Genomic DNA, 9,105 nt, shown 5'->3' with positions numbered 1-9,105 from the left:
TGTACTGGCTTCCTGGAGCTTGCTCGGTTACTGGTGCCATCTGGCGGACCAGTTGCGCGAGGGCTAGGCTGTGCCAGCTCCCTGGAGCTTTTAGCTCGGTAGTCGGGCAGTTTGGGGGACCGTGGGGTAGTTGCCGAGTCGCGCTGGGCTCCCTGGAGCTTTGCTCGGTTGTTCGGTGCGATCCGGCGTTGAAGGTCTCTGGGAGCCGAAGCCCGGATGTTTTCCACCGCCGGGGCGAGGTGGTGCATGCTCCCATCTCGCCCCACTTAGGCGGAAGTCTGCTGGATGGTTTTTATTCAGTAAGCGTCTGACTCCCCTCCGGTGCCTCCTCGCCGGAGGGTGTCCATGAGGATTATCCCCACGTTAAAAAAAGAAAACAAAAAGGTAACACATATTAGCATTTACTGTACCGATAAGTATAGCAAGCGTTACTTATGTTTATTTATACGTTACGGTAGTCGAAATTATTTAGAAGCAACTATACACTAATCTTTTAGTTAGCTGATCGCCCACTAGAGACACAATTGCTGCTGCTTAGATACTGCTTTTGAACTGCTAATCAATAATGGAACAAGTTCGGCTATTTTTCCATGCGATTTCCGTAAATGTTTTTTAAATTTTTGTGGCGAAGAGGTACTTCAATGTTCAGGGCCGGATTTAGAGGTCTGGAGGCCTCGGGGCAACAAAACAGTGGTGGCCCCAAATTATTTTCCAAATAAAATGAACAATTTTTTTAAAAGGTAAAGCGCAAAAAAATATGCAAAAAAACTGTTTACTAGTGTTTACTAGTCTGAATTTAAAATATTTTTCCGAAGTCTCTATTGTGGACCCCGCCGGGCTGTAGCCCCGGTCCCCTAAGTCTGGTTTTGTCAACGTTTCCTTAGTTTTTACTGATGCTTATGTTGTTACATAGAATCCTTTAAGACGACGTAGAAATTATTTCAATTGATTCAGATTGAGTCAGTCTATAACATCCCACTGCTGGGCCTCTTTTTTCTCCATTTAAAGCATTGGGGCTTAATCGATTTGATAAATAACATATTCATAAATAACTCTCAGAAGTAATTAAAAGAAAAGAATGAGGAAAGCAAAGAATAGGGGAATATGGAGTAAGCTGGAGGTGACCTATACCAGTGTGGGGTTCCAATAACAGAATAAAAGTATATTTATTTGAATACAAAATATATTTTGTAAAGTAGTTGGAAATAAAAGACATTTCTTTTATTCAATATATTTCCTTATAATTACATTTTTAAATATAAAAAAGACAAAAATATTTAAAAATATTAAAATAGTCCTCCGTTGGCAGGTTCAGGCCCAGGCCACCAGTAGTTAAGGTTCCACGCTGAGGACCCTCCTCACAATGCGGGCCGTTTCAAGCTACACTGCCTTTTGAATCCGATCCTTGATCCAACAGTCAAGCGAGAGCTTCCTAAGGTATTGGTCGAAACTCTTCGCTAATAGACCATTGACCGATACAACAATAGGAACATAGGTATTCACTTCATTTTTCTTTTTCAGCCGTTATGAGATTATCGTCATGTGGAACTGTAATGTCAACAATAATTGCTCGGCGCACTGATCGGTCTACTAGCAGGTTTATTTTCTGCAATAAACCTGTCAGTGACAATGGACCGATCCCAGTAGAGCAATGCACGACCACTTTAAAAGACATTATTATTATTAGAATAAATTTATCTACGTTTGGTAGCCTTATAATAACTAAAATAAAATAAACCGTTTTCGCATTGTCACACGGAACGCTAAACTGGTAATTCCAAAAAGATTATGTTTAACATATATAAAGTCAATCATTAAACGCCAGTCACCACACTCTCGCAATGAAGCTGTTCCTGTTCCTCGCCGGGCTCGCCCTCGTCAGCGCCAGAGCACCCTACGTGCCCATCCTCACGGACTATCACGAGCAGATCGGTATCCCGGAGGCGGCCAGGATCCTGAAGGCTGAAGGAGCAGTGGACTTCGATGGCAACAGGATCGTAGGAGGATCGCCAGCTGACCTGGGTGCTCACCCTTATGCCGTGAGTAATTTAAATAATTATAATATAACTGTTAAAACGTTACTATAGACTTACAAAGCACATAATTGAAAAAAAAAATCAAACAACTCACTCATAGTCTTACTTTCAGCCGAGTTTAGTTTTTCACATATAGATCTGTATATATCTGTTAAAATTATTGCACAGAACGCGTGTAAAGTTAGCGTAATTCTGAAAATCTTACTAAACATGCCGCAATTTAGGGATTACAATCAAAATCAAAAATAACTTTATTCGTATAGGCTTCAAAAGGTCTTTCAAACCAACATTTTACAAATTAAAATTTTAAAGTAATTATTAATTAATGTAGATTCTGCAGAGAAGAATCGGCAAGAAACTCCGCAGTTAATCATGTCAAAAAACTTTGTTTTGTTATTTAAAAATTTATACATCTTGCGTGAGTTCTTATATCGTCTCTTAATGGGTAAACTTCAATAAATTAGCAACTTCGCTCTTCCGTAACTCAATACTAAAGCTATATTTAATATACTTCTCGCTTCGTAGGCCGGGTTACTCATATCTGGTAATCTGGGCACGTCGATGTGCGGTGCCTCTCTTGTCACGAACACTCGCCTAGTCACCGCTGCCCACTGCTGGCGTACGGGCAGTTTCCAGGGTAACTCCTTGGTTGTCGTGCTCGGCTCCACTCGACTCTTCTCCGGTGGTACCAGGATCACCACCAACGACGTTCAAATTCACGCCAGCTATAACCAGAGCCTCTTAAACAATGACATCGGCGTCATTTCTATCAGCCATGTCAATTATAATGGTAAGTACATCTACTCATATACACTCTATTTTGTTTCTAACGAAGAAATAAGCCAGTGTTATTTGTTTCTTAGACTCCTATTAGCATAGAGGTATTTACCCTAAGGCCAAATAGGACATAGCCCGAGTTGGCGTTCTGCGACGGGAGTCGCAAGCCGAGCATACGTACCTACTAGATATGTAAAAAATAAAAAATAAATTAAGAATTTGTGGAATGGGTGACTTAAAAAACAAGGTCAGCCGAAATATAAGCCGTTTCGGAGGAATTTAACTACAAACACCGCGACACGAGAATTTCATATATTAGAACACATATACACTTATTTTATTTTTATTTTTTATTTTATTTATTTTCAGTGGAAACAAACAGTATACAATAATTTTTACAAATTAGCACATATTTTCAAAATCATCACCAGAACAGTTTCCAACAACTTATTAACACATAACAAGTACGTTGCGTAGATGCGCCACAAAACAAAGCAAACTTACATGAGTCAATGAGATTAAAGAGAGTGTGGAACTATCCAATTTACAGATTACATCAAAAATACCATAAATAAAACAATTGTGTCGATCAATAAGAATGTCAACTAAAATTTAAAATCTAAATTAAAAATGTTAAAAAGTGATAGTTATACTTACTATTTGAGTAAAAAAAACGAAATTTTTCTTATTTGTGTAGAATATATCTTGATGGTAGATAAACAAATAAATACTGGATTCAAGTGTTGTGTGTGGTCAGGGTTAGGGTTGGCAAACACGTTTTTGGTGTTTAATATGACAGGCCTCTATAAGCTGTAGTAATCACTTGTCATCAGACGGACCTTATCTTGGATTGCCATCATCTTATATAAAAAATTCTCGTGTCACAATGTTAGTTATCATACTTGTCGGCTTGACCGAATCTCATGAAATTTTGTGTACATATCGGATAGGTCTGAGAATCGAACAACTCTATTTTTCATACCCATAAGTTATGGGGGGGGGAGGGTTAATAAAATATTATGAAAATCGGGAAGGTCTGAGAATCGGCCGACATCAATTTTTCGTGCCCCTAAGTTATAAGGGGGGGGGGGGATTGAGAAGGTTAATAATATATATGGCAAAACAACGTTTGCGGGGTCAGCTTAGTAATGATTTAAAAAAAAACTCTCACTGGACATCCCTAATTATGAGAAGAGATAGCTCAGTGGTGATAGCTACTGACTGTAGTATGTAACTGTGGGTTTGATCCCCATTGATGACAAATGTACATATCACACAAGTTTGTCGTGGTCAAATCCTCCACCCTACTTGAAGCCAAGCAGTATAACACCGCTATTTGTTTATTTTCAGATAACATTCGTAACATCGAGCTACCATCCGGTCTCTTTCTCAGCATGACGTACGCTGGACAAAATGCGGTTGTCGTGGGCTACGGCAGAACCTCCGACTGTGAGTGATGAGTCATTTGTAAAACGACCTCTCTGTCTTTTGTAGTAACTGAAATGGACTGGATGGAATGGAATGGATGTTTTTTTCAGATGATGATTCATCACCTTAGCCTACCAAAGTCCACTGCTGGACATAGGCCTCCACAAGTGCACGCCAAAAATGGCGTAAACTCATGTGTTTTGCCCATAGTCACCTCGCTGGGCAGGCGGGTTGGTGACCACAGGGCTGGCTTTGTCGCACCAAAGACGCTGCTGCCCGTCTTTGGGGCATTTCATTGTATTTCAAAGCCAGCAGTTGGATGGTTATCCCGCCATCGGTCGGCTTTTTTAAATCCCAAGGTGATAGTGGAACTATGCTATCCCTTAGTCGCCTCTTACGACACCCACGGGAAGAGAGGTGGTGGCTATATTCTTTAATGCCGTAACCAAACAGCATAAAAGCATAGACGCAAGAATATTTATGATTCGAAACATAAAGCACATCTTTCGCTATTCGATGCAGGCTGTATTGCTGGATATCATGTTCAAAATCTGGAGCGACCCAACGGGGGAAGCACCTCGACCTTACAGATGAACAGCTAAACGATACTGCTCTCAACTAGTGCTGAGTCCCTGTGGTGAGTAAGGGAGCCAGTACTCCTGGAGAGGATCAGGGGAGATTCCGAAACACGCTTGCAATGCTCCTGGCATCCACCTCCTGCAGGTTTCCACAGGCAACTATCCGTTTGCCATCCGGCGGACCTTAGATCACCCTAGTACAACACGAGTAAAGTAAACAGGATAGTAGGCAGTGGGATTGACTTGCGTTCCTCAAGCTCGAGCTCGTGATGCTGATTGGCGAGCGTGAAGATGCACAGAACGCAGCACGTCGACGCCGAGCGCTGCGATGAGTCTGTGGTGTTGTAGGCGTCCATTGGTTATGGTAACCGCTTACCATCATGTGCGCCGTACGCTTTTTGCCGAATCAGCTGCAAAAATATGTATTTTACAGCTGGCCCCGTAAGCAGCGATCCAGATCTTCGTCAAACGACCATCACGGTGATCGAAAACTGGGAGTGTATTAACATCTATGGACCATTTACTGTCATCTCGTCCACAATCTGCACGAACAGTTTATTCAGGACTGGTCCATGCTCCGGAGACTCCGGTGGTCCACTGATCTTCACCTTCCAGAGGACCAGATATTTGGTGAGTTGATGACGTTATAATTCCTAAATTGTTTTCTAATGTTTACGCGAATTTTACTCATTTAATGAAACAACTTTTTTCGGATTTTATCGCGGTTTATTATTATCTTTTGATTCCCGACGTTTCGGATACTTTACAGCAACCATGGTCACGGGAGGACTCTCGTGACATGGTTGACCATGGACGAAAAAAGTTGTTTCATTAAATAATTCCTAAATTGTTAAATTCTTAATTTGTTAAAATTTGTGCCTGAAACTTCAAGACTGCCATTCTGATCCAAAACAACATTTTATCTAATTTGACTCGCCTGATGGCGCAGATTGCAGCGTCCCTGTTTTCGACTTCGGGGTTTATATGTGAAATATTTATAAAAAAAAGACTTCATCAGTCGGCTTTTACCTAAATCACAAGTTTCAATTGCTAAAATAACAACAAAGTTTTGCGCTAATTTTTATGTTCATTATAAAATAATGTGGTCGACTGAGTTACTCACTACGGCTTCGAACTGCGTGCTTCGGAGAGCGTGTTGAGCTGTCGCTCCGGTTGTTGTCAAAGACACCTGATAGCGATCGTTACTCATAGTAGGGAATATATCCGCCAACCCGCAGAAAAACAGCGTGGCTAATTCAGCTCAGATGCTTCTCCTACACGGAAGGTTTCTATTTTATATTGTCAGGAGCTGTAGTATCATACGAGTGTAAAAAACAACAAACAGTAGCATTGTCAAGCACAGAAAGTGAATACATGGCAATATCGGAGGCCTGTAAGGAAGCTAATTACTTAAAGAACTTGTTGTCAGAAATTATTGGCTGTAATTATACTATAACTCTGTACAATCTGAAATGCCAGCTGATCTTTTAACAGGTTTAACTAGTTTTAAGCACAATAATTTTGTTAAAAAACTAGGTCTTAAAGGCATTGTTTAATGATGTTAATTTTGTTAAGAGTCAATAGGTGTTAATGTTAGAGAAGTTTTATTTAGTTTGTTTATATTGTTTACATTGTTTTAATAAGTGGAGGTGTTAGAATATTATCAAAATGTAATAATATCTTGTGTTAAAGAGAATATATATAAGATTGATTATCTATGGACTTGTTTATGGTTTATAAAAAGGAGACTAAAAATTAACGGTCAGTCTTGTCGCTACAGCTATTGTGTTTTATTAAAAGAGTCCTATAGTAGTGGGATGCTATATGTTATGGTCGAAGTCACGTATTTGCTGAAGTACAATTGATTTCAGATCGGAGTGACATCATTCGTCGCGGCCGCTGGTTGCCAGTCTGGTTTCCCCGCTGGTTACGCGAGAGTCACCTCCTTCGCCAGCTGGATTAGAGCAAGAATCTAAGACTAATTATCGCATACCGGAAAAGTAATCCATTCCATAAAATGTATATCCTTGTGTCGCGCATGTTAGAAGCTTTCTTTTCTCAGTATATGTATATGAAATTTCTTTTCTTTTTCTAATATTAACTTAAAGAAGTATAATGGCTTTCAATTATTTTTTTTCCTTACTTATTACTAGCATGCAAAATTCCAATTTTTTGATTTTTTTTCATACGATCAGTAAACGGCAACGGATGGTTTGGAGTGTGGATTTATTTGTTTTTATGAAACGATATTAGATTATTTAACCGACTTCAAAAAAAGGAGGAGGTTACTCAATTCGACCGTATATACAATTAAATATATATATATATATATTTATATATTTTTTTTTTTTTAATGTATGTTCGGGGATAACTCCGTCGCTTATGAACCGATTTTGATAATTCTTGTTTCGTTGGAAAGGGGATATCCCTAGTTTGGTACCATGATAAGGAAACTAGAATCTGATGATGGGATCTCAGAGAAATCGAAGAAAACTCTCGAAAAGCCGCATAACTTTCTACTGGGTGTACCGATTTTGATGATTTTTAATTTAATCGAAAGCTGATGTTTATCATGTGGTTACATTTAAATTTCATCGAGATCTGATTACAACTTTTGAAATAATCTTTGATAATGCGTATTTACTCGACATTTTTTTGTCTACCTACGTTGTATTACTTGTCGATATAATTAACTACGTTGTATTACTTGTCGATATTTTTTACCCTATTTTCGTTAAGTGTATTTCCGGAGCTTTTTCTCGTCATTCCTTGATAAAAAATAACGGATTAATATTCAATATTGGCAAATAAATTATTACCATACATGTAACGTTATGTTAATTTCATTTACGTGTACATTTTATTTTACAATATTTTGTTTTACTATTTATGTGTACATCGCCATCTGTTCCCTCTTATAATTACTAATTCTGTGGTGTTAAGGAAAAAGGAGATAACTAAATAGGCTAAGACAAAGAAAATAGGTATATTTGAACTTTTCACAATGGGGTATTAATAAGAAATCAACTCGTGTGATTTGTTATAAAATTCTAATTTATTTGATGTTACTTTACTTATTATACTTTTAGTTTTCATTTGAACAATCACACATAATAATTTATTTTTTTATTTGAGTTAACGTTTATTGCACTGAGAGTATAAGACCAAGGCGTAGAACAAACATAAACAATATTACAACAAATACACAGCAAACAAGCAAACATTCAATCACATTACGAGAATACACCAAACAATTAACGTTCTAAAAATTTTTTTTTCTTAATTAAAAATTTTCATGTTGTTGTTTTGTATTTACGTATTTAGCTTTGATACTGTGTTGTACTTGAGACTTGCAAAAATAGTGTAGATACATATTACACTACCGACTCGCCCCGGCTTCGCACGGGTGCAATGCTGATACTAAATATACTACAGAATGTCTTTATTTACAGTGTGAAGCTAGCTTATAGCATGGTTATTAATATAACAACAACATTCAAATATGCCTCGTTAGATTACACGTTGTTACAGAATGCGTTGATGAAATAAAGGTTCACTGCTCATTACTACCACTAATTAACTACTTCCTACTACTTACGACTGCTTCACTGTGTAGTAAAAATAATGAACTCCCTGCTAGACTATCCTGATAAAGTGCGCTTAAAAACATTGATAGCGCGATTCAGGCGCAGTTTGCGTAACTTCTTTCAGGCTATCCTGATCTGAACCGGACCGGGTTCTCATCCAGTATGCCTTATCATATATGGTGAGGCCTCGCTCTGGGGGAACCGCTTTCATGATCACAGTGTCCCTTACGCCAGGTAAGTATCCCTGTTTTTTAGAAAAAACGCTTACAATATCGTTAGAATACGAAGGTAAATTTTGCAATTGTCAAAAAATTTATAAAAGATCAGGTTTATAATCGCCGGTAGGGATCGATCGACAAGACGGGTCAAATCCACAGTCATGTCTCCAGACTGATAATAGGTTCCCTTTATTGTAATAGCTCTCATGAATTTTTATTTAAATTTCAAATTCATATTAGGACTGTTATTAGGTTGTAAAATATATTTTTTTAAAATAAAAGTATCCTATATACCTCCAAGAATATATGTACAAAGTTTCATGATGATAAATTATGTAGATTTCGGGTGAAAGCGTAACAAACAAACAAACACATTCACATTTATATTATTAGTAGTAATTTCCTAAAACGAAATGTAATTTTCGTAGGCACTTCGCCACGCAGAAAAAAGGAAACAACTTCATCTTTATGGTGCCAATTT

At 38.1% G+C, this 9,105-nt stretch overlaps 1 protein-coding gene across 1 annotated transcript; it reads left to right on the top strand.

The window, feature by feature from the left end:
• The first annotated feature begins 1,841 nt into the window (after window positions 1–1,841).
• LOC123653929 (collagenase-like) lies at window positions 1,842–6,929 on the top strand. The gene is made up of 5 exons (XM_045589906.1): window positions 1,842–2,039; window positions 2,562–2,826; window positions 4,164–4,262; window positions 5,253–5,449; window positions 6,691–6,929. Exons 1-5 carry the CDS (start codon window positions 1,842–1,844, stop codon window positions 6,793–6,795), a joined length of 864 nt encoding a protein of 287 aa, XP_045445862.1. The 3' UTR covers window positions 6,796–6,929.
• The last annotated feature ends 2,176 nt before the right edge of the window (window positions 6,930–9,105 follow it).

The sequence above is a fragment of the Melitaea cinxia genome, chromosome 5 (assembly GCF_905220565.1).
Source record: "Melitaea cinxia chromosome 5, ilMelCinx1.1, whole genome shotgun sequence".
Taxonomy (NCBI): Eukaryota; Metazoa; Arthropoda; class Insecta; order Lepidoptera; family Nymphalidae; genus Melitaea; species Melitaea cinxia.
The sequence above is the reverse complement of the archived record's forward strand: the minus strand, read 5'-3'. Positions and strand labels throughout refer to the sequence as shown.